This window comes from Vulpes vulpes, chromosome 4 (assembly GCF_048418805.1).
Source record: "Vulpes vulpes isolate BD-2025 chromosome 4, VulVul3, whole genome shotgun sequence".
NCBI classification, from domain to species: domain Eukaryota; kingdom Metazoa; phylum Chordata; class Mammalia; order Carnivora; family Canidae; genus Vulpes; species Vulpes vulpes.
In genome coordinates, this window is record NC_132783.1 from 31,160,779 (window position 1) to 31,188,326 (window position 27,548).

A 27,548-nucleotide genomic window follows, 5' to 3' on the forward strand; every position below is an offset into this window, starting at 1 on the left:
CATCTTCAGCTGGGAAAAATCTTTGCATCCACTGCTCTGGAACTGAATTGGGTACAATGACCTCCTCTCAGAGTGACACCCAGATTTATGAGCAGGGTACTGGGTTGGGATGGTAATCTCTGATCTTCTCAGTTTGGCTCTCCTGGTTTAAAACCACCACCCTACAATTGAGCTGGAGCAAGAACGAATCATGATTTCAGTATTATTAGTCTCTGGCATCTGAGGTAAAAATGTGGAAGAGTGCTCCAGATCTCTTAGCAGTTCTTGCCTAGAATAGAACTTCTATGCACAGAGCTAGGGGCAGGAGAAATTCTCATGGCCTGCCACTCCCAGGGAGAATCACAGCTTTAGACTGGAATCCAAGGAAACAGAAACCCTTGTATTCCTGGCTGCACCTTTCTGGGGTGGGAATTTTGTCATTCCAAACTGAGACAAGTGGGGAAGGGTGTGGGTTATGGCTCATATGGCATTTACTTTCATTGTTCTTACCAGTCTTGGTAGATTTTCTTGAATAATGTTTCTTCATTTTCTGTACATCCTTCAGTTCATTTTCCAGAGATTTTAAGTGGTTTAGTTTCTTTTGTTTTTTTGTGGGGTTTTTTTTTTTTGTTGTTGTTGTTGTTTTAGGAATTTATTTATTTATTTATTTATTTATGAAACAGGAGAGAGAGTACAAGTGGAGGGAAGGGTCAGAGGAAGAAGCAGACTCCCCACTCAGCAGGGAGCCAGGTGCAGGGCTCCATCCCAGGACCCAACCCGAGATCATGACCTAAGCTGAAGGTAGATGCTTAACTGACTGAGCCACCAGGTGCCCCTAAATTGTTTTCAAAATAATTTCTATGAGTTTGGGTTGTTTTGTTGGAAGATAGTCCACAGAACTCCTCATTGCTAATTTATAGCAATAGTGCCCCACTGGTGTCCAGCTCCACTCTGGGCCCTTTTGAGTCTGTTCCCCTCAAAGCAGCTATAATGACTGTGTTAACTCCTAACTCAGATCCTGTCACGTTTTGCCTCAAAGCCTTCCAAACTACCTTAAAACAGCCCTTATGGCCTTTGCCTCTGAACTCTTGTTTCATATGCCCCATGTTCCCATCTGATATTTTAATGGCTGATACTTGAAAGTCCCCAGTAATTTCCCCTGATATGTTAGAATTTCTAGAAAGGGTTTTCAAATTAAAACCCACTGTGATTTTGAAATAATTTGTTTCTTAAATCTGTGTCTATTTTTTTGTATCAGTACTTTAAATCCTAAAATGGGGTAGGCAAAAAAAAATTTAAGTTTGAAAAAGCGTTAAATAATGAAATCAAATATTAATGGCATTTCCTTGGAAGACAGAGCAGTGAAAATTTGCTAACTGTTTAGTAAATGGAATATTTATATGATCTTGAATATATTTAATAATACTTATAGGAAACCTATGATGAGTAAAATGGTCTTAGGAAGAAAGAAAATAATAAAATCACAGTGGGAAGATTATAGAATAGCAGCCAGAAAATTTGAAGCACACTTATATGAGCACTTAAATTATTTTGTTACTGAATACAGAACATTTATTTATAGATGGCATTTTATAACAGTGTAAAAGTGATTTCTGTATATATACCATGTGACCAGTAGAGATATCTCATCATTATAAATATTATTTTTTCTCTTTATGTTAAATATACATGCATTTCTCATATATTATTCAAAAATATCATTTATAGACACAATTTATTTATCCTCTTATCTTTATCCTCTTATCCTTTTATATCCTCTTATTAATATTTGTATTGTATTTTATCTGGGATTCTCAAAATTATACACCTATAGATTCAACCTTTAATATATGCTACATCAGATGGAATATTTGTATTACAATGTATGAGCTATCCATTTTTCACTGAAGAGATTTAGCATCTGGATGATTTTATTGTCTTAACCATTTCAGACAGGACTTTCTAAAATATGATACTTACCTATTTTAAATGAACAAATGCATACTAAGCATCATGTCTCATTTTTCACAAGTCCTAAAAGTTTTCACTGTTGATACAAATGATTTTACTGTGCTCCCAGAGTCTGCTAAAAATATGTTGACTATTTGCTCCTAACCTGTGTTCTTAGAATTTTTACATCTACTTTTTCAAGTTTTCTAATTTATGGTTTGTAAGATTAATAACTTTCTCTTCTAGCCATTATTATATTATCTGAATATAGGAGCTAGATTCCCATTTTATTAAGATGAAGTGGTTAAACTAGAAAACCATTAAGGTTTGTGATAGCTCTAAAATTCTATAAATCTGAGTTGCTCTGAGCTTGGAAATCAGATACAACAAGCTTCTTAAGGTTGTTTCTAAAGTGACAGTTAAAGCATTCCGTTTCTCAAATGAGAAAACTGAGCTAATATGTAAAAGGTCACACAGAACCCATACTCTGCCTGTGATGCCTAATCCAGTGTTCTGTCAATTGCACCATATACCACCTCAAGCAATTGCACCTCTGGATCTCTGGGAGAACCAGACGGTGTCACCTGAGGTAAAATAAACCAACTTGTGTGCCCTATTTTCTAGTGTCCTTTTTTTAAACCATAGCCCAGATAATTAAGGTAATAAATGACTTCTACAAATTTGAAAAACTGTTGAAGAATATAAGACCTTTCTTTCTGTATTGAGAGAAATATATGCTATTGAATAAAAACTTAAAGGTTAATATGGAAAATTGAAGCACACAGATAGTATAATGATCAGTGTTGCATCAGAAGTGAAAATAATTTTAGTTTTCTTGCAGCTACCCATTGCCAGAAGATTTTTTTAACCCTTTTTACAAGTAGAATGATGTTAATTAAGTTCTTAGCTAACTTTTTCAAGAGTCTCTAAGGTTTTCATCAATTCCTATTTTTACCAAACCTACAACACGAAGGATAGCATGAACTTTTTGTCTGAAAATTAGAATTGGTATTTCATTAGCTATTAATATTCATACTGCTTAACAATGGATTTAGTGGGGTTGGGGGGATGACTTTTGTTGTCATGTGTTGTATCTTGCTAAATCTTTGACTTGCTTGTCTGGTATTGGCAGGTGGATGAGAGTATTTCCCTTAGACAGAAAATCTCTACAATACATATTTATCTATTTGATTTTCCTAGCAGAGGACACAATAGACCCACCCATCCCCCAAATTCCTATTTTAGTTGCAGCATCTTTTTTTGGTCAAGGAGCTATTTTATTTCTGAACATGTTTAACCTCATAGGAATAAATGCCACCAACAAAATTAATTTTAATATTGGGCAGCAATAATCGAAGGTAATGAACTATTTGTATCATTCAAGATATTTTAAATGTAAATCTATCAAGGCTTGTATCTATCTCTTCTGAATACCTTGTCATCATTATTTTTGGTAAATGTAAAGCCTCGAAACTCATTCTTTCTGCTTTCTGATTTTTATGCATTTAAATAATCTTTTAAGATTAACTAGAGGAGGTCTAATGCTTTTCAAGTGCTGATACATGAAACAATTGAAGCAGAGGATTTCCCCCTAGGAGATAAGCTGATAACTGCTTAAAGGAGTTGCTAATATTTAATTTACTTGCTTTAAAAGAAATAAGTATTTCCTCTAAATATTGTTTTGTTTATATTATATGGAACAGTAAACTATGCACAAAAACAAAAGACAAAGTTATGTTGCTGTGAAGAAAACAAAACCCTGGCTGTTTGTACATATAAAAATCTTTTGTGACACAGGTTAGCTATTGCCCAGTTGTTCAATGTATTAGTTAAGCCCATGCATTGGGCTTCAAACCTATCTTAATTCAAATTCCATCTTTGCCAATTACTAAATGGGTGACCTTCACAAACAAACTAAAATTCTTGTGCTGTTTATTTTCAAATATGTAAGATAGGGATGATAGAAGTTTGTGCCTCACAGGTTTTTATGAGGCTTAAATGATGCATGTGCATGTTTGTATATCTATAATGCTTAATGAATTGTTTGACACATAAGTGTTTCAAAAAGTATTTGTTGTCATCATCATCATCATCATCCTGCCTACCATCATTTTCACCATATTTCTTAAAAAAAAACATATGAAAAAAAAAAAAAACATATGATTGTTCCTTTTGAAATAAGAAATTGGTGATGACAATACCATGGAATGATTTTTTCAAGGCTATGTAATATGCAAGTTGGGGACAGATACAAGATATTCTCATTTACCTTGCAGTTCTCCATCTATCCATAATTCAATACTGAATATAATCACTAATTTTTAATAATTAAAAGAGACTAGAATCTTAACAAACATTCCAAAAAATAAAAGAATATGGATGTCAGGAGTTGTATTTTTAAAGAAATAAGTAGGGATCCCTGGGTGGCGCAGCGGTTTAGTGCGTGCCTTTGGCCCAGAGCGCGATCCTGGAGACCTGAGATCGAATCCCACGTCGGGCTCCGGGTGCATGGAGCCTGCTTCTCCCTCTGCTTGTGTCTCTGCCTCTCTCTCTCTCTCTCTCTCTGTGTGACTATCATAAATAAATAAAAATTTAAAAAAATTATAAAGAAATAAGTGAAAAAATTAGAAAGGGTTGATTCATGTACATGTGAACTCTTGACTCTGAAATCATTGTTCCCCAATTATGTCCAAAAATTTTCAGATACTTCTTCCAGTGTGAAAAAGTAACTCTCTCCTTTCTTTCATGCATTTGTTCCTTCCTTTCTTCCTTCTTCTTTGCAAAGAGCACAAAATATTAATTTTTCCTTCCTCTCTTTCTTCCTCTTTTCCTTCCTTCTTCCTTTTCCTCAACAGACAATTAATGAGTATGTATTATCTGCTAAGCATTTACTTGATATCAGGAATGCAGAAATGAATGGGATGCTTCTTATTCTCAAGGATTTTACTTAAGTGTAATAAGACAGTGTTTTGGGTTTTTGAGAGAAATGTACAGAGCATAGTATAGCCACAAAGGAGACACTCATTAGTTATAAGGGGAAGTAAAATTTTTAAAAAAACAAGACAGACTATTGGAATAACACTTGTGAAGTAAGTGTGGTTGAGGCAGAAGATAGGAGAGGAGCACCTAGGCAGAGAGAGAAATGTATGAAAGAACATGAGATAATACCCAAATAACATGTTCCACTCTTCTAGTAAAATATATACTGCTTCAGCAACCACTTATCATTGGGCCTGGAAACTACTGCCTGTGAGATTTGGCCTGCAGTCTGTTATTGTATGGTTGGTGTACTAAGGACTGGTTTTATATTTTGAGAGGATTATAAAAAATGAACTAACTAAGAAAAATGTACGACAGAGGCATTATTTGCTGGCAAGGTCTAAAATATTAACTACATAGCTCCTTGGAGTAAAAGTTTGTCAGACTGTGACCCACACAAGTAATGATCCAGAGGAAAGTACATCAAATTGCAATCATAATGATGAACAGTATTCCATGAATCTGAAATTAACATACATCTGTCCATCAGTGATTATTGGTAACCTCCTGTGTCCTTAGAAATATATTCCTGATAATTCTTACCTTTATGAATCTCCAAAAGGAGCATAAAATGTTGAGGAAAGGCAGAAAACATTGATTTGGTGTCAGAGAAAGCTTTGAGTTGGGAATTAGGAGAAGATGAGCCTGAGTAGCTCATGTGCGGTCAGAATAGGCAAGAAATTTATACTCTAGGCCTCAGGGCCTCAGGGACCTAAATGCAACTCTCCTGATCACCTTTGCATAGAACTCTGTCTACCATTTGAAATACTAATTCTCCAGATTCTTCTATCATCTCCCAATGTTCTTAACAAATGTATTCTAATTCATTGCTTTTCTATAGCCTTCTAGATTATTATTCTTGTGTGTCTTTTGTACGAAAGATTAGGAAGTGAACTGCTTAACAATAGAAAATGGGAATTCTCATTTCTGCATTCTCATTTCAGGGGACAGATGTCTTTAGTCCTTGGTTGTCACATCCAAATGCATACTTAGTACCCATTTTTAACATTCTTCATTACTGAATGAAACTAAATTTTGCTTGTGGATCCAAGTGTCTGGCTAAAGGACTGATTTTTTCACCTTTTATTTCAGGTAGGAGACTATTAACATATTTCTGGCCATTTGTATCTAAACAGAAGTTGAGTTATGAGGCTAGAGAAAACAAGGTTAGATGAAGCTGATGCTTGTCCTTCCACCCTTTGCCTTTGCTCCTTTGTTTTGCCTTGTATTTGGTCCTATTGGCTGGAACTAAGGCATCATCTTAAAACTATGAAAGCAAGGCCAAGAGAATAAGAAATCTCACTTCTGGCATTCTTGAACCTTTGAACCAATAGCTTATCTCCCAATTTCCCATTATTTCCGAAAAGTAAGCTCCTCTGTTTTTTAAGCCACTGTTTTTTGTTTTAATTTTTATCTTTCTAATACAAAGTTTGAACCCATTCCCTATATTATGCTTTTCTATTGCATTTTTCCTCTTCAGCTGTGTTGACATTCCCCTACATTGAAATTGCCCCATTGTTTAAGATTTGTAGACCCTCCAAAGGAATATTTATGTAGAAAATAATAGCCCAAAACTTTTTTTAAGATTTTACTTATTTATTCATAAGAGACACACAGAGAGAGATAGAGATATAGGCAGAGGGAGAAGCAGACTCTCTGGGGGGAGCCTGATGCAGGACTCGATTCCAGGATCCCAGGACCATGACCTGAACCAAAGGCAGAACCTGAGCCAAGGCAGATGCTCGACCACTTGAGCCACCCAGGCACCACAGCTCAAAACTTTTTTAAGAAGTGTTGGTAGTAGATTTTATGCCTATTTATCAATCAAGATAGCAGTTTTGCAAGTGGATTCTTAGAATGGTCAATAATAGCATAATTAACTTTCACTGACAGATTTTTAATTTAACTGCTTCAATGACCAAACTTGTTTTTAATTATTGAATTACTGTGAAATAATCAAGAGCCAAGATTTTTAAGAATTTTTTTTTTAACTTAACTCCTGCTGTACTGAATAAACTCCATTCTAATTGGATAATCCATCAAAGGTGCTTGTTACCACATATTTTTCTTTTCTTTTTTTCTCTTTTGCTTGTTTCAATTTGAAAAATTCTTTCAGCTTGATAGTTTCTTTCATACTTTATCTATAGTGTCTGAACATTTTCATCATTCCATGATTACCTCTTTATAGTTGACACTTCAGTTCCCTGCAGTCATATCTGCAGTAACTTGAGCAATATGAGAATATGAGAAATTGTTTCCAAGCATGTTGACAGAGGAGAGAGGTAAAACTGATTGATAATATAGGAGAATTAAAGTGCTTGAAGTTGGGTTGTTTAAAGAGGAGAACTGTATCAATGCTTTGATTTCCAAATATGAAATCACTTTAACATAATGATAACAAAATGGAAATATAATATATTGGTATGACTTTAATTTGAAACGTGTCAACATATCTATGGAAAAATATAATAATGTAATAATCTTTATAGGCAGTTACTTGAGATATCATAATTTAAGGGTTTTTTTAATATGTAGGTAACATATATTAACATAAACTTACTTTTGGGCTATGAAATTTAACATATTTTACATGGTAGTAAAGATTCCCCAATATTGGAAACAATCAAAGATATGAATATTTTAACTCCTAGAGAAGGCACAGGATGTTACAGGGGGGATTTTAAAATGTAATAAGATCCTGTATTTTGGGGGTAGGAGAGGGAATTAACAACCTGAGGGATGGCACATGCCCATACCAAATTTTTAAAGCATCTTTCCATAAATGCATTAGGTTGACATTAAGGGGAAAAAATGACTCCTGAGAGAAATCTCAGCTGTACTCAAAAATAATATTAGAAATATATTCCATTGCTCAGAGAAAGTAATAGTTTATGCAAATCTATATCTGCAAAGCAATGTGTTTAAATTACTGATTCCAACTCATCAGCTATATAACTGTGGAAGGACCCAAAAGGTTTGGAAATGTGTTCAAAATCAGAAAATCAAGGGCATTCTAGCCAGCCTTAAAAAGGGCAAGTTGCCATCTTCAACATGTCTACTTCACACACACACACACACACACACACACACACACACACACCCTAGCCATCTCACCTAAAGCAGTGCTTTATTCCATGAACATAGGCAATTGGAGGATTAAATAATAATGATAATAATAGTAATAATAATAATGATAATTTTTTTAAAATAGCTAATGGATAGTGTGTATAAATTCTTGACGTACTAAGAATGGAGATAAGATATGGCAAGATAAATTAGGTATATTATTTACCTGAAATAAAATTACAAATGAAACATATTGTGAAGGTGCTTTATTTTGTATTAATCAAGTTTATTTTGAGTACCTTCTTTTTGCATGTGTCTGCTTATAGTAACTTAGAAATGGTGTCATAATAGTATAAATAATTCTATTCCTATTTTCATCTGATTTGTAACACATCTAAGAATCTTTAATGTTATCATTTCTTTTAGGTTATATATTTATATTATTATATCAGGGTATTGTCAGAAGCTCTATATACTTAATATATGGTTCTGTTTCTCTTGTTACTAAATTAAATCTAGAATTAAAACTTTTCCATGTAGGGGATCCCTGGGTGGTGCAGTGGTTTGGCGCCTGCCTTTGGCCCAGGGCGCGATCCTGGAGACCCGGGATCGAATCCCACATCAGGCTCCTGGTGCATGGAGCCTGCTTCTCCCTCTCCCTCTGCCTGTGTCTCTGCCTCTCTCTCTCTCTCTCTCTCTCTGTGTGTGACTATCATAAATAAATAAAAATTTATAAAAAAAAAACTTTTCCATGTAGCAGAGGCAACAATGAAGGGAAAGCTACTGAAATGCAGTCTGGCATTTCATGAGATATCCTCAAACTACATCTCTGCCACCCTTCTCATGTTTTTGCTTTCCTCCTTACTCTGCTTATTTCAAGAGCCAATCATCATAAGCATTCCCTTGGATATACACCCTGAACTCCTTTGCATTCTTGGTTCATCATACTGCAAAGCCTCAATTTTGTTTGGATCCAAATCTCTACCTAGTCTATGCCTGTACCCCTGAAACTGAATTGCTGGGGCCAACATTTAACTGTTCTCACTTTAAAGCCATGACTACAGACCTCAAGAAGACCCTCAAAACTTCCCAGAAGTACACTGAAAGTTTTTACTTTGTTCATCATCTTACTCTCCTAGACCACTGTTGCATCCTCTCTACAAACTGCCCCACATCTTCCCCCATCCTCATTCTGAGATGATGATCTTATTTCACTAAAAACAAAACAAAATAATAAATTAGAAGGGAACTTCCAGGGGCGCCTTCAATTTAGCAACTGCCTTCGACTCCGGTCGTGATCTTAGGTTCCTGGGATTTAGTCCTGCATCAGGCTCCCCGTTCAGTGGGAGTCTGGTTCTCCTTCTCCCTCTGCTTCCTGCCCCCCCCCCCACCGCTCATGCTCTTTCTCCCTCTCACTTGTGCTACGTTTCTCTCTGTCTCAAAATAAATAAATAAAATCTTTTTAAAGACTATTTATGTATTCATGAGAGACACATAGAGAGGCAGAGATAGGCAGAGGGAGAGCAGGCTCTATGCAAGGAGCCCAATGTGGAACTTGATCTCAGGACTCCAGGATCACGACCTCAGCTGAAAGCAGATGCTCAACCACTGAGCCACCCAGGCATCCCAATAAATAAAATTAAAAAAAAAATTCCACATGCTCCCATTACTACAACTACCACTTCAACGTGATGATAACAAAATGAAAATATAGGTTTGATTTTAACATATTCACAGAAAAAAAATGCAATTATAATAATCTTTACAGACAGTTACTCAAGTAGCCATATTATTTAGTAAAAGCTTGTGGAATATATTGGTACCACTTATTAATATAAACTGTGTTAATAATGACTTAAGTATAAATTGTGGACTGAAAAAAAAAAACTATGGGCTGGCATCCTGTGAAGGAAGTACACAATTTTGGCTTCTGCCTTGAAACAATGAATAAAAGAACTAGAAATATGAAGGCCAGATTCTCTACTTTTTGACTCAATCCTACTCCATTCCAACTGTTCAAAAGTATTATTGTTCCAGCAATTCTCCCCTCTCTCCTAAATCATTTCCCTCTCTGTACAAACATACTGCTATTTCTCCCATCTTTAGATAATCCTGTGCTTAGGTTTGCTGCTCCCTCCAGCTACACCATCATTTCTAGACTCTCCATTTTAGCAAAACTTCTTGAAATAGTTGTTAATACTCACTGTCCCCATTGTAGTTCCTCCCATTCTCTCTTAAATCCATTCTGATGTCCCTTCTCTTCCCCTATCCATCAGAACTCTTGTCCAGTTCACCAATGGGCAAGTCTTAGGGTTCCCATTTATTAGCAGCATTTGACATTTAGACTCTTTTATCAAACACTTTCTCCAGCTGGCCCTCATTTTGTTGTGGATTCCTGGTATTCCTCCCATCTCACTTGAAATACTCTTTTTCCATGTATTTCCTGGATTTTTTCTCTTCTCCCTGACTTTGTCATGTTAGATACCCCCAAAGATCTATCCCTAGACTTCTCTATTTATGCATTCATTCTGTTGATGATCTTAATGAGTCTAATGACTCTAAATAAAATTTATGTATTGATAACTCACCAAATTTAGATCTCCAGCTGAACTCTCTCCTCTGAATCCTAAACTTGTTTACTTGAATTTCTACCTGGTATACCCAGTTGGCTGTCCAATATCAAACATATGTCTTATCTTTCTTCTCAAAATCTGTTTAATTTTTAACTTTCCAGTCTCACTTAATGGAAACTCTACCTTTCTAGTTGAACATTTCTCTCATGTTCTCTATTCAATCAATATTCCAGTCCTGGGGCTCCACAAAAATTCAGGACAAAATCACTTCTCACCAGCTACATTGTCCCCACCCTGATCCAAGTTATTATTATATCTCATGTAAATTGTTTCAATGAACTAGTTACTAGTTTCTACCTTACTCCCTATCAGTCAGCTCTCAGCATTCAGAACTTTTGTAATTCTGGTAGGCTAGATTTTATTATCTATCTAATGTGAAACTTACTAGTAGCTCCTTATCTCACTCAGGGTAAATACCAACATCCTTATAGTAGCATAGAAGGGCTTAGATGAGCCACACCTATTCCTTCTGTGCAGTGATCCTGCATTATATAGCTTGGAATTGTTCAGTAAATAACTTGTAAGGCTATTTGCAGCAGCCCTGCCTCTTGACATCACCTCTTGTGATTCTCCTCCTTTGCTAATTCCACTACAAAACAACTGAATTCTTATTCTTCCTAAAAAATACCTGAGGAGATTTTAACTCAGAGCAATGTATGTACTGTCACTTCTTCCCCCAGTTATCTGTATGGCTTAATTTCTCACCACTTCAGACCTCGATTCAAAATATTACTTGCTCTAGGACGCCCTCCTGAATAATCTATTTAATATTGCAACCCATACCCCTTCAAACCTACCTTTTTCTCTGCTTTATTTCTCTCCATAGCTCTTAGCATCTTCATTATATTGTACAACTTACCCACTTAATTTGTGTAATCTTGGTCTCATCTCATTACAATATATACACTTCATGGTGGCAAGGATTTGTCTGTTTTGTTGGTTGATTCATTTTCAGCACCTAGAATGGTTTCTAATACATTATGTATGTAATAAATATGCATTGAAAAAAGATAATTGATGAACCAAAATGTATTGAACATTTTGATTTTCAATAAAGTGAGAATTCTAACCACAAAAATTAACAATGCAAATGCCTAATCAAGTACATTTCATACAATGTGAATGAAGACTGGTTTTTCTGATGGTTCCCTTTAGGCAACAAAATAGACCTTCAGCAGAATCAAGAATATTAAAGGGATGAGTCTCAATTGCCCAAAATAGCTCTACTTAAGACCGGAAAGTTCACACTAAAGAAGTAACACCATTGCTATGCTACTTCTTTTTCAAAAGAAAAATCCATTTGTAACACAGACCTCTCCAGAGATTTGTCACCATTTACTAGGCTTCAGTCCAAAAAGTGTCAGGATTGACCAAGCCAATTTCCAGGGTCACACAGTCATTGCTTTTATCACTTATGAAAACAGAAGACAATTTCAGTTCCCAAAACACGGCAGAAAATCAATAATCCAGGGGTCATTCTCAAAGTTGACAATATGATTCCAAGTCCTTATTAAAAGGAAAACTAGATAATGAGATCTATTTTCTTTAGCACCTGTGTAGCTCCCTAGGAGTTGTATATATAGGAGTACAAATCAATACTTTAAGTTCAACAAGATATTGTTTAATGCATTATATTGTAACTGAAGCAAATGAAGTATATTAATTTATGCAGTCATTATATTATTTATTTTCATTTTATATTCATTTATTAAATATTTATGATTAACTTATTTAATAACATTTTACAAATTTGTCATTTCCTTCAAAAAATATTTATTAAATACCAATAATGCACCAGGCATGTTGCTAAGTGCTAGGGATATAAAACTATCCTAAATGTATTGTGGGCTGGTTTCACAAGCATTATCTCCTGAAACACAAACAGAAGGACATAATGAGGGGAAAAATACAATTTGTCTGGCTCTTCATCATCCCTGTATCAAGACCTCCACCCACTCTTCATGTTTCTGTCCAACTATTTGTGGGAGATCCGGGGATCGCCTGTATGTCCATGAGCCCATTTTTCTCCTTTATATCTCTGGCTTTCTATGATGTATCAGGTCCTCTAAAAAGTATCTATAGTGACTGGCCACAAAACCCAAAACCAGGGTGCTGTTCATGCTCAACGTATGGGCCTTTCTGCCTTTGCATGTGATGTCTACAGATCTCTTTGCCCACTTATTAGTATGTGGTTATCATTATTAAGGAATATTGCAATGCATGTTGGCACAGAACCATTTGTGATCATCCAGATTAATCCATTGGAGAAATATTCTTTCAATAGAATTTATCTCCCTTCTTTATATTACCTACATTATATGGTTTAATCACATGTTGGTCTGTATTAAATATCTGTGGTATTTGTTATTTAAGTAAACTAGTCTCATATTTATTTTCTCTGTACATTACCACTGGTTGACTAGTACATAAAATTAAACAGTCTTACATATTACATTATTACCTGATAGTATCCAATTAGACAAATAGGCGTTTGCCACAACCAATCAGTGAGTTTCCTTGAAGAAATATTGAGCAGTGCATTAGCAGATTCTCCCTGTTTTCCTAGAATTCAAACCACTGACATCTCATCTCAACCCTTTAAACCTTTTGTGCTTATTACAAAGGTGCAAAAACTACCTGTATCAGTCAGGTTTCCATGCTAAAAGCAGAAGCCACCGAGAGTTATTTTAAGCAAGGGGAGTTTTTATTCAGCTATTTAAGTACTTCTGAAAACTTTCGAAGGGCTGATGGAGCAGATTCTAGGCAATATTTCTCCAGGGACTCACAAAACCAGGCAGAACTGATTCCCTAGGGGAACGACCACATACAAAGATGCCACTGGAGCTCTGGTAGCAGCAATACGCTTTCGCAGTCACCCTGCAAATGGGCACCCAAATACTCTTTCAGGAGAGCGTCCTGTTTTTAAGATCTTAAGTGTCAGCATCAGGGGCCAGGAGCTGCCACACTTTAGCTTTTGCCCACCCACTGCTTTCTGAAATATGTCCTGAGTACTTAAATTGGCTGAATGGTGTTTGCATAAAAAATGATAGCTGCAGAGAAGTTTGGGAAATAGAGAATTTTGCTTTATAACCTCTCCAAGTGAAGATCACTCCAAGTGGATAGGAGTTCCAGTTCAGAAGTATATATTAAAGCCATTTCTCTTTGTCTGTAAAGTGCTTCCAATCATTAACTGCTTGGGCAGGAGTTACAGTAGTAATAACTTTGTAGAAGAGCAAACGAAAAATCTATGAATTTAGAAGACTGGGTTATAATTTTGGCTCTGACATTTAGGAACATGAACAAGTCATTTGCCTTTCCTGGGCCTCAGTTTCCACATTTGATAATAACATCCGGGCCACCTCACATGGTAAGTATGAGGATCTCATTATCTCATTAGACATAAATGTGAAAACGCTTCATAAATACTTAACAACTACAAGCAGACATGATCAATAGGAATGATCAAAGAAAAATTAAATGAGACTATTTCAGTTACTATTAGATGTTTAATGTTAAATGCATTTTATTTTATTCTAAGTTTTGAAAAATGGCAGCTCTATTTTTTATATAGCCTGTAGATTAACACATTATCTCATTTCCTAATCAACTGGGAACTTAATGTACCTGAGAAAACGTAATTAAGTTAAACTGTAAATATTTATGGTGTCTTACCATAATATCATAGAAATCTTAGATACTATAAAAGACATTGTTTTAATAAATAATAAATGCCATATTTGAATTAATTCTGTCACTCTATTCTTATAGTTTCAAATGCTTCCTTTATTCACACTAGCAAGTCTTTTGAATTTTGTAATTTTTGTGATCCTGTACAGATATAATGTTTAGTTCACTTTTTAGTTGAGCAAATCTCTGAGAAGGGTGTTTCAAGCTCTGGACAGTAAAGAATGAAGGTTTCTAGTCCAGCAAGACTCTGATAACAGAAAAAGAGTTTCTAGGGAATTACTTTTCATTTTGTGTTATCATTTAGATTGAAAAAGTATAAACTCATAATTATCTAGTGTGATTTACTATTTTGATTGAGCTCTGGTTGTCAGTGTGATAAGATGACCTTATGAGCAGTATAACATTGAGCCCCCAGAAATCAATAAATATAATAAAATTCTTTTACCGCCCCTTCCTTCCTACTCACTAAATCAATTGCTTTTTACCTTCTGGTTTTTCATAAAAGTCTACAATTCATTTTACTACCTGTCAAAATTGAAATCTTTTTTTTCCTGAGAAAATACCGTTGTTTGATATTTCAATTCTTCCATGATTTTATTTTTCATCCTTTTGTTTCCAGGACATTTACATACTTATCTAATGTTCTAGGCCCCAAATTTGGAATAAAATATTATACAGGGATAGAAAATGAGGACTAGAAGAGTGATTAGTACAGATTATTAGGATTCTTACACTGTTATTTTGCAAATCATGGGACAAAACTATACAAAAACCTTCATAGGAATCATGAAAGAGTAATGAGAATATAACAAATTATTTCTCCTTTCTTGCAAATCAGGAGTACTTCTGTAAACATCAGTCACATGAGTTCTATTTACCACATAGAAGGGTTTCAACACCCTCAACCCTATTTTTCTTTCATAAATAAATTAATCTGTATCTCATATCCAGTGAATCCACACTTGACTACCTGATGATACTGATCCTCAAAATGCTTTGATGATTCACTGGGAACATGGAACTAAGCCAAAAGAACTAAGGCTTTTCCCAGTACATGTCTCCCCGTGATGTGTCAAAATAGCAGTAGCTGCCTTCCCCTCTGACAACTTCCAAGTAGTTTTGTTACTGTACGTTTCCAACCTTGCCTTGTATTGAAAATATAAGCTCCTGGGAAAAAAAGCTTTCTGTGCTTTTTCTTCTGCACACACCAAGGAATGAATTTTCCCCAGTGCCTAGCAAAAGACTCCAGCTCATTTTATAGCATTGATTTCATAATTCAGTCTTTCCACAGAGTCATTTATTGTAATAGATGTTAGAAAACACAAAGTCATGGTGAAAAAGAGGTAAATTTGGCTATACAATGAGAGTTATTCCATGAAAGGAAAAATGATGGAGCCTTGCAAGGTAATTAGGGCCTATCTTCTGAGCTGAGTGTGGCATGTGACTTAGGCACTGCAGATATTTGATCCATTCACCATTAGCTTATTATACCAGACTGAATTCTTTTCTACCCTGTATGCCATATAATGGAAAATATTAATGGCAATTGTCAACAGTTTTGTGTTTTGTTTATTAATTCAATCTACTTTCATATAATACTGTACACATCATTATAACCTCATTGATGAGATTCAATCCTAGAAGGGGTCTTATGAAACATATAAGCATTTTAAGGGAGAAATGTAAAAAAGGAAAATTAAAAAATTGCCAATCTAGGGGCACCTGTGTGACTCAGTGGTTGAATGTCTGCCTTCGGCTCAGAACATGATCCCAGAGTCCCGTGATCAAGTCCTGCATTGGACTCCATGCAGAAAGCCTGGCTCTCCCTCTGCCTGTGTCTCTGCCTCTCTCTGTGTGTCTTTCATGAATAAATAAATAAAATATAAAAAAAGAAAAGAAAAAAGAAAACTGCCAGTCTATATCCTGTACCTTGCAATATAATATCATTAGCAAACATTTTTTTCCATTTTCTTGTTTTAAATTTGTATTTGTTTTCTTTTAGATTTGACTGTTTACCCAAGGCAAGCATCTCATAGTAAAGTGTATGTTTCATAATAAGTATAGTGAGCTGCTATGAACCAAAACCAAGGGAGAACCTTAATTTTGCTTTTCCTTTGTCTATTATATCCAAAACATTACTAAGTCTCCTATAATATTTGTCCCCTGGCTTTTAAATGGACCACCAATAATCAATCTAGTCTGAGTACCTGTGTTCCCTCTAATCTGCATCATTGCAGTAACTTCCTAATGCACAACTTTAATTCATTTCCTCCCCCTTTTAGTTCATCTTAACATATTGACACTGGCTTTTTCTTCCAAAAACATAGAGCAGATCATGTCCCTCCATGATCAGATAGCTTCCTTATCTACACTATTTAAGTGGAATTTATTCCAAATTCCTTAGTTAACAGTAAAAGCTCATTACTTTATAGTTTTTATTTACCTGTCTGGTTGTCTTCAACATGACACACACATATACACATACACACAAAAAAACCACACATACACACACATGCACACGCACAGAAGTTGCTCTCCATCTCTCATATTTGGGCACTTGCTCAAGTGACACTGCTTTTCTATCTGAGGAAAGACCATGTTCTCTTCCTATCTTCCTCCAAAACTTTCTGTATTCAAAATCCAGAATTAATCTCACCCACATACCACATGCCAAAGTATTTACTATGTCTCTGATACCATCAGGATTCTGTAAGATTATGAGCTGCTGAAAGAACTCTATGTTAGTTTTTATATTTCTTGTACTTCACATAGAATTCAATGTATGCTAAATAATGTTTATGAAAATAATTTTAATTGAATTCACTTGGCCACACTCCATGTGATATTCTCTCTTTCTTTTAGGAACATGGAATACCTACCAACATGGGCTATGCAGTGGCACCACATCACTCAGGGGTCTACCCAGTTCATATTCAGTTGTACGAAGCTTGGAAGAAGGTCTGGGGTATTCAGGTCACCAGCACTGAAGAATATCCACATTTGAAACCTGCACGTTACCGAAAGGGCTTCATTCACAATAACATCATGGTGAGCATATGTTGCTTCATGTATTAAAGGCTCTTAATATCTATTATGTGGAATAAATACAAGATATAACTTCTGACCTCTCTGACATGAATATCGTAAGTTCCTAGCATACCATGGTGGTGACTGGTCACACATTAACGTGTTGTTCGGCTAGTGGCTTGATTCACAAGCATAAGTTTGGTTGCGCCAAATCCAAGACAAGCTCAAAATGATGAAAATGAATTTCGAATAAACCATCCATGCACTTTCTTAACTGAAGTTTTTCTGGAGAACCTTAATTTCTGGGAGTTTCTCCTTGTCTATTTGTTTGGGTGGTCATATTGAGAGTTTTCCAGGCAAAGTGTTGGTCCATAGATCAAGAAAATATCTCCCAAATCACTATACAATCAACAGACAGGATCAAACAAATAGCATATGAAAACTAAACTTACCTACTCAGTTTATTTTGTCTTTCAGACACTTATGAGCATCCTAGGACGTTGTTTTCTTATTATTCTTTCTTTTCCTTGCATTTTCTAACAATGGAGGTGGATATATATATATTTTTTCAGATATACTGATTGAAAAAAAATAATAATCTGATACAAGAATGGAGTATCGGTTGCCATAAATGAGAATAGAATCAAATGAATTTTACATTGGGATTTTTTAGTATTCATTGGAATGAAAATGTATGGTAATCTTCACTTCGAAATAAAATAGCCTGTTGTAAAATGTCCATCCCTACTTCCAGTGGCTTATTTTCTCATTGCCTAGGTCATAGTAAGGGTTTTTAAACTGTTCTCCCTACTTTATATATTTACATCTTCCTAATCCATTGTTCAGATTGCAGTTAGAGCAATCTCTCTATCTAGTCACTAGCTAAAACCAAACAAAACATACTGATACACATGCCACAACCAGTACCAGAAGACCTTAAAAAGCCTCAGATTTAAATAGAGCTATTAATTATGCAAATAGTGGTATTGACATTCATAAAAATCCAGGAGGTATAGAAAGAATTGCTCTTATATAATTTGAATCAGAGTGAAAATACCATTTTTCCCTTTACTGAGTTACATGAATATTTGACTATTATAAAATAAAAACATTCATTTTAACCAATATTACATGGATTCATTTACTTTGAATTTAATATAAACTATTACAGAAATTAAGCAAAGAATAGATAAAATTATAGTTACTCTGTTCAATGGGGTGCATTTCTCCATTAGATGATAAGCAGTTTATTATTCAAAGTCAACTTTTGGAATAAAATTACTTATTTACTTTCTCTGTTGAGACTTCAAATTTATAATAGAATTAACCACAGAATATGCCAGAGGCAGTCATTATATGGCTTGACTACTACTGTGATTAAAATTTAAAATCAGAGTGTAGTAAAAATAAAATTTAGAAAAGATGAAAGTGGATTGTTTTGTATCTTAGAACCTAAGTACCATGTAAGATTGACTTCAGAAGCAAGGAGAATAATATTCTAATACCATGAAATATGTAACTTTGGGAAATCTCTATATTTGAATTAAATTAATCTGAAGAAGGCTTTTATTTTTTGCCAGTCCTTTAATGTAACCCAGTTGATGGGTAAGATTTATACCATTTTGTGATAATGCTTAGCCTATATGTCCTATAGCATTGATTTGGCAACTCCCTTAATATTTACATAATTACATCAACAGCAAGTCATGATTACAGTAAGATTTGGGCTTTAGCAACCAAGGAAACTCCAATACGAATTGAAAATTCGCAGACTCCAAAGTCATGAGACAGCAGGAGACCTCTTAATTAAGTAATACAGTGTGGTCCTTTTCCCCCTTTTCCTCAGGTCCTCCCTCGACAGACCTGCGGGTTATTCACCCACACTATTTTCTACAAAGAATATCCAGGAGGACCTCAAGAATTGGATAAAAGTATCAGAGGAGGTGAACTTTTCCTTACAATCCTTCTAAACCCAGTATGTATTCTATTCATGCTTTTTATAACATGAGAATTTTCAAATACGTGTTTATTTTTGTTTCTATTGCCAAACCTTCACAAGAATAGTTGGTAAATACTAGTCCTACTGGAAAGAAATTAGACTACATCTCCAAGTTACTCACATTTGATTTTCAATTTTTATGATCTTCAGTTAAGAAAGATTTGTTAAAAAGCATCTTTTGAATTTAACTAAATGTAATATAATATCTCAGTGCTGACTTCTATTCTTGAATTGTAGTAAAGACATAATATGCAGCTCTCTAGCCCCAAATTAATATTCACAATGTTATCAGTGAATGCATATTTTGTCCCTAAGTTGAGTTTGCTTCTGGCTCAACATATGAGTAGGCATACAATTCAGTCTCTAAAAATGATTACAATGTAAAATTGCATTGAAAATATGTAACTAGGTATTATCTTTGTTTAAAGGGTCATCTGAGGTCTATTTTAAAAATCTCCACTAATTCTATTTGGAATCAAAATAGAGAATTTGGCCCCTTTTTCTTTAATTGTGTCCTTTTATCTTTCAAATTTTTGCAATTGCATTTCCTTTTCTGTGTATAAAAGTATATCAAGGTGGGGATATATAATAATTAGATACTGTTGAAATTATTTCAGCTTTCTGATTTTTTTCTCCCATTAATGTTCCATTTCTAAGGTCAGACAAAAACAACCCCTCTTTACATCTTAGTACATACAAAAAATATGAAGTAGTGGGTAATATGCTGTCCCCACCTTATTTAATGTAACAAACTTTCATACTCAGAGAAAAAGATTCATGCATTAAAAAAAAAAAGAAACAACAGCTCAGTTGTGTATGGTGAAGGTACGTTTAAAATGAATTATTTAGATAATTTTTCTATAGTATTTTAAATTCCTGAAGAAATTAAATAAAAACTTACTCCGTGCAAAAATGAAAACTTGCAAATTGGATTGAAGGAGTAGGGAAGTGGGGGTTTAAATGCTTTGTATGAATAAATATGAATAATCAAAAAACCTTTCACTCAAATGGCATAGTTATTGAAAACAAAACAAAATTTTAAAAAGGTCTGTTGTGCTGCGGTGGCACTATACTGGCAAACAGCTTGGATGCTCTATGATCTTTTGCAGGAAACCATTTCTCAGAGCTTGCTTGCACTTCTGTAAACAAATTAGTTAACTAGACAGTCTTCAATGGGACTCAAAGATATTTTTTATGGACATAAATCTGAGTCATTCCAATGTTTTGTGTATAATTCAAACTCATTGACATTTAAAAGATATCAGGATTTTCTAACAAGTATTATTTTGGAAATTGAGGTGTGCATGTGAATGTTAATGAATGAAAATGTGGAAAACCTTTCTGTTTACCCCTTTCCTCACTAATTGAAAACTTGATCTCCACAAATGCAAGGGTCATTTCTTCATACCTTTTTCATTTTAGGGCTAAACTCTTGTCCCCAACCTGCACCAACCATTTCCTAAGGGGAAGTGGGTAAGCATGAGAGCACTGATGATTGCCTCCCCTAAAAAGGTGATCTTAGGCCTGATTGCTATTTCTGTAAATGATCTGACTGCCTGTCTCATTGTCATTAAAGAGATGGATCTAAAACTTGTTTTTAAATTTTGAATTCAGTACCATTCTTCTCATAAAGCATCATTTGAAGATGTATAGTTGGTTCTTTAAATAAAAGACTAGTGGGCATCTAATATTTCTACCTTTAGCATTTGTGAATTCACAAAACAACACTAGTGTAAATCTTGTTTAAAAACATTAACAGTGTCACACAGATCAGTTTTAATTATGAGTGGAATGTTAACAGTGGGAAAGGGAAGTTTCAGGAGGCTTCTTGTGTCCATTCACAACTGTGCTTGCTTTATCATTGTGAATTGATGGTGAACTCAAAATACGATACATGAGTAAAGGAGAGTAACCTGGATAGACAGCAGAAAGAGCAATGCTAGAGATGGTCAATGGTGTGGATGATATAGGACATTGTAAAATATGGTAATATGAAGCCTGCATCTGGCAAAGAATGGTCCACAAGATGTGAAATTAAGGAACAATGTTGGTTAAAACATGGACAGTGTACACCCATAAGCAGCTAAGGAGATATTTCTCCCTGGCTCTCTAGGGAGACAGGTGGCAGGCAGCATATGGTAGTATCCATCAAAATGGGGTTTGATTCCTGACCTGTGTAGGCAGAAGCTACAAGATGTATTAGTCAGGGTTGTCTGGAGAAACAGAACCAGTATGGGATGGAAGGGAGATAGACTTATTATAAAGAATTCACTTATGTGATTATGTAGGTTGATGAGCCTCAGGATCTGCAGTCAACAAGCTGCCGACCCAAAAGAACCAATTGTCTAGTTCCAGTACAAGTCCTAATGGTTTACCTTAGGCCTGAGAATCAGGAGAGCTGATGGTGTAGTTCCAGTCCAAAGGCTGGCAATATCAAGATCCAGCCAATGTTTCAAACCAAATCTGAAGACAAGAAAACAAACAAACAATGTTCTAGCTCAAAGACTATCAATCAGGAGTTCCCTGTTACTCACAGGATGATGAGCCTTTTTGTTCTTTTCAGGCCTTCAACCTATTGGATGAGGTCCATGCACATTAGGGAGAGCAATCTGCTTTACTCAGTCGACATATTCAATTGTTAATCTCATCCAAAACACCCTCACAGACACACCCAAAATAATATTTGAGCAAATATCTGGTCACTCTGAAGCCCAGTCAAGCTGACACATTAACTACCACACCCAAATGAGATACTTAATGTGAATGAAATAAAATGGGCCACACTGAGAGAGGGGAGGAAGTGATGAATAAAGAATCTTGGAATGTAAGCTTAGGATTCTTTTGTGCATGTGTCCTATTATGAATAGAATCACCTTAGGTGATGAGCTATCATCAATACACTCATCCGGAGAAAAGAAATAGTCAGGATGCTTAATTACAGTTTCAGATTAGATGGTTCCAGTGAGTCTATCAAGGAGTGAAGTTATAGGAATGGAGTGAGGAAAGAAGAAAACAAAGAGGAAATATCATACTGACACCCAGCCCTCCCCTTTGGTCTATTCTTTTTCTCTAGCCATCACTTAATTATTTATCAGAGTAAAAAATATCTCTACTACTCTTTCACCAAAATGATACTCAAGACAACCTCTGAAAGTTTTTTGATATGAAGGTATGCTATTGATATGAGCTAATTAACATGCTAACTCTAAGAATACTTATATTCTAACAGAGTCAGTTCCCAAAGGAGAGGTCTAGGATTGCATTATTTTAGATATCAAAGTCCCTTGTGACAATAAGTATTTAGTAGGAAGCATTCAACATCCATGAAATCACTTGGAGATGACTACTTCTTCTATTTACTGTTCCAACTGAACATTACAATGTGAAAAAGTGATTTTCATGAGGACTTAGAAGTAGGATAAACAATCATTAGGGTTAGCATCAACTAAAGATTAAAGGCCAATCTAGCTTTAATTTGTTTTTTCATTGATGATCTATACTTTCACACCACAGAAATACTATAATTATCGTATATTATGACATCTTTATTTTATGTTAATTTTCTCCAAGGATTTGTTAAATAGTGTATAGATTTCTGTTCATAGCACTGGGGTTTTTGTATGTTGATGGATGGATGAATAAGGATATAGATAACATGACAGAAAGCTAGCAGTGGTACTAAATACTCCAGATAATATTAATGTCTAGTCTTTCTTATCACATTGGAATGATAGATCAACTCTAGCAAGATGAAATTAACAGGAAATAATGAAAACCCCCAAAATTATTTTCAAAGAAAATAGTCATATAATTCCAGCATCATATAAGAATAAATATTATATAACAGCAGATTAAATCTCCCAGCAAATTGTATGGGATGCATCATGACATATTAAGTTCCTTGTCATTGAAGTTACCCAAACAGAAATGTAGGAATATGGAATCTATTACTTTAATATCTCTTTTGATTTTAATAATCTGTGATTCTATTCTTACCCAACCAGACATGGGTGTATCTCTTTCACTGTAAAACATTAAAAATATACAGTAAGTTTAATTTTAAATATTACCAACCAGCATTATAAATGTGGTTATACTCTGTGATCATAAAGTCAGAGGAAAAGAAGAAAGAGTAACTTATCAACATGTATACAAATGCAAGAATGAGACAAAAATGGGAAGTAATTCAGTGGTGGATGTATTAAGGGAAATGTATTGAGAAGAAAAAAAAATTCTTATCATTAGTATACTGAAAGAAATATTACTGCCAGATTTAGCAGAACTGTTTTGAATAGGTGGGTAGTGTCCGGATCCTTCATAGGATTCATGTAAACATCCTATGAAGCTAATAACAGCTGGAAAAAGTATATGAGGGAATGTCCTGTAATCTTCCTCTCTAGAGTACTTTAAAATAGAATCAACAACTATAGAGTTCTTTCTTATTACCTTGGGAGTTCATCGGCCTAAAGGAAGGCGACTGGATTAAATAACCTTAAAAAGTTCCACGTATTTTTTTTTTCTGGTTTCCAAAACTCTGCTCTGCAGTCAAAAAGGCACAAACCTTTCTTCAGAAACAGATCCATAAATACGCAGTACAAACTGGTGTTGCCAATAGGTAGGGAAGGAAGGTGATGGATAAAGTGGGTGAAGAGGAATGGAAGGCATAGGCTTCCAGTTATGGAAATAATAATGGGGTGGGAAGGCACAGCATAGGGAATATAGTCAATGGTGTTATAATAGCATTGTATGGTGACAGGTGGTAGCTCTACTTGTGGTGAGTATAGCATAAAATATAGGCTTGTCTAATCACTATGTGTCTATTTGAAATTAATGTAACATCGTGTGTTAACTACACATTAAGTTTTTAATAATTGATATCATATCACAAAAGGGGGAGGTAGGGAACATGAATCATACCAAGATCAGGGAAATTTTGTTGTCTAGCTTCCAACTTAGGGATTCACATTATTTTGTATTGTCCCCTCTAGAAAAGACCTGTATCATTTCTGTACTCAGGTGTCTCTGAGTTTTTCTTTATGTGTTTTCAACATTTTTTTTATTGTGACTCTAGCTGACACCCTGCTTCTATGCACATTTTAAAATTTGTCACTGTTTTCTGGGGTGCCTGGATAACTCAGTCCAAGGAAGCATGCAGCTCGTGGTCTTGAGGTCATGGGTTTGAGCCCCATGTTGTGTGTAGAGATTACTAAAGTAAACTATTAAAAAATTAAATTAAATAAGTCATTATTTTCTCATCAACCATAAAACAGAAAATATAAATTAGAATATATTTTCACATCTTGACTTGCATATGACCTCCTATTACTGAGGTATTAGATCTTTTGATTCAGCAAACTACAAAGAATAATGTTTCTTGATTTTCTTGAATACCAACTTGTTTTGCCCAAATGAATCTAACAATTGAAAATTAAATGATATGAGGGCCATTTGAACGGCATTTCAAAAGGATAGCCAGGCATCTATCCACTTAACATTCGGATAACTTCCTCCTATCTTTCTTAGATTCTATCATGACCTCATCACATATTGATATTTTCCTGCACTGCTCCACACTTGTCAAATACTAACATGTATTTCCCTGGTGCCGAATCCTTCCTGTATTTCAATATAATCTTTGTTCAGACAGGAAGAAATATAATTTAATCATGTATGAGGTGAAACAGCTTATACCAGGTAACCCACCATCATTCAAGTCAAGACACTACCCTATAAAATATGCAGCAACTGACAATAATAAAGGAAGTCTGGAGTCTTATCAGATGGTGTCACCAGTAACTATAAAAGCTTGAAATGAGTATGTTCTACCGGATTTATTTTTTTTAACTCATTTTAATTCTGTGCTACACGAAGAACAATATGAAAATAGAAATTTTCTAAGTTTCTTAACAGATATGCTTAAAAAGATGTTCTGATTCTAGAATGTTTTAAAATGAGAGTACTGAAGCCAGGAAATCTATGTTTTCCAAAAGTTTGAAGCAGTGTCTAGACTTACTAACCTTTGCCTGTATTTTGGCCAGTTGCAAATTCAGATGAAGAAAAAATATGTGCCTGAAAGAGTGGTGTACTTGAAATTGACAGTAGAGTATAATGGAACTGCAATGATATACCTCGCCATGTGCTGTCTGCTGAACTCTCATACACCGAGGCTGCTTAATGAGCTTCCCTTCTTCGTGTATATCAATCTCCAAGTTTGTGGTATCTAATAGCAGGTGCAGTACATTTTGGATTAGTGCTGGCTCTTAAGATAAAGTAAAGAAAAGACAGCTGTAAGGTATAGGAAAACAACATGAATAGCCTGAACCAAACTTTAAGTTCTTTTAGTGCTGAAATAATACAGAATCAGGTATGTCAGATAAATTCACAGAAACATATGTTATGTGCAGCACAATATAAAATCCAAGAAACATCCCAAGCCTATTTTAGAGCAGATGATAAAGAATTACTGATTACTGATATTAAGACATCCAAGTATTCTTTGATGATCTTGATTCTGATTTCCTATAAATGCCATGCTTTATAGAAAATCGTAACAATCAAATAATATTCCATGTAAAACAAAGCAGTTACATAGTCTGTCAAAATATGCTTCTCTACAAAATAATATATTAATATTTCTAACTCAGGGTCACAGGATATTTTTACATGTGTTCTAGCACTGTTTATTTAAAAAATAAATAAATAAATTGACTTCTAACTGCTCTACTATAGTGAAATATGCCTCTTATCTGGGCAGGGATTTTGAAGCAATTAGTGTTACTGGTTGCTGTGGGGCACGGAGCCTGGAAGAACAGCCACCAACTGTGAGAAGAATGGACCCCCGTAGAGTATATAGATTGTGGAAAATTCTATTTCCACTCACTGAAAGATCTACAGTCACCTTTTTTTTTTTTCCTTTATCTGTTTTTTTTTTCCTTAAAGATTTGCAGGACTAACCTTTACAAAAGGACATAAATCACCACTTCTGAAGTGATTCACACTCACAGCAGGGACTTTGTAAAATCTGGAGTCAGCTAAGATCCGTGGCCTCACTATGTATGATATTATTCTTTCTATTCACACCGAAAATCAGGATCAGAGTTAGTACAAGGATCTAGAGAATGTGAAGAAATTTTGCTCTTTTCTCATTTAGGGGAGTAGTGCAGCTTTTGTTTAATTTTCCATAGTAGGATTTACATAGAAATTAGACAGAATATTTTTGTCTCCTAAACCTGAACTCTCTCTTTTCATCAAATAAAAGGAAGATTGCTATTATTGTGCAGACATGCTTCTTTCTAATGCAATGGTTGCTACAGATCCTGATGGAATACAATTTACATTCCTATATATTTCTAGACCATGAGCAAATCCATAAAATTGCATTGGTTTTTTTCAATTTTGTTTCCCTAGAAAAATAAATGAAAACAGCAATATTTTATTGAGGAAGTCTATTTCATCTAGTGTAACTGGATAATTTAGTTTTCCCAAAGCATGTTATGAAAGGTGGTGGAACAGCTCTTTAGCATAAATAAATTTTCAACAGAAAAAAATGCAACCTCTGATTTATGCAGATGTTAGTCAATAGATAAACCTTTCTTCCCCTCTCTTTATTTTGAAGCTTGTAATATGTAAGTATTAGATGCATAATGCTCTTGACATTCAGGGATAGTTTGGAAGCAAAAACCAGTGAATTCGTGGTGATAAGAAAGAAAAGTAAAACCTCTCTGCATCACTGTTTATATGCCTTAGTGGGTTGGTGGGATAGTAGGAAGGTAAGTGGGTTTTGTAGAACTTCACAAAATTAAAATTGAAAATGTGTGCTATTTTTTGGTTTGTGAGTTTTCACCCCATTCTTGATTTTATCATCTCTTCCACAAATTATATAACACCTTCAATATATCTTGTTTCTTTTTCTTCATATTTATTTTTTTTCTAATTTTGTAGTACAGTGAAGCAGGAAGACCATTTGTATCACTTTACTTTATTTCACTTTGTTTACTCCTACTTCACTTTCCCCTGACTACTCCAAGGAGTCAGATAATGTGAAAATAAAAATATGAGCTCTTTCCCAAAACATATTGGTGTTTTCATATTTTTTTATTTCTGGTGACCAAATTATTTAGTCTCAATTTTCCATTAGCATCTATATGCTGAAATAATAAGGAGTATTT

General features: G+C 34.8%; 1 protein-coding gene across 1 annotated transcript in view; it reads left to right on the forward strand.

Annotated features, from left to right (window-relative positions):
* Positions 1–27,548, forward strand: part of LOC112931013 (bifunctional heparan sulfate N-deacetylase/N-sulfotransferase 4) — a 286,514-nt gene that overhangs the window by 167,651 nt on the left and 91,315 nt on the right. Inside the window, exons 5-6 of the mRNA XM_072755360.1 lie at positions 17,217–17,402; positions 19,228–19,356. Coding sequence (XP_072611461.1) covers positions 17,217–17,402; positions 19,228–19,356 — 315 coding nt within the window. The remainder of the gene's footprint in view (positions 1–17,216; positions 17,403–19,227; positions 19,357–27,548) is intronic.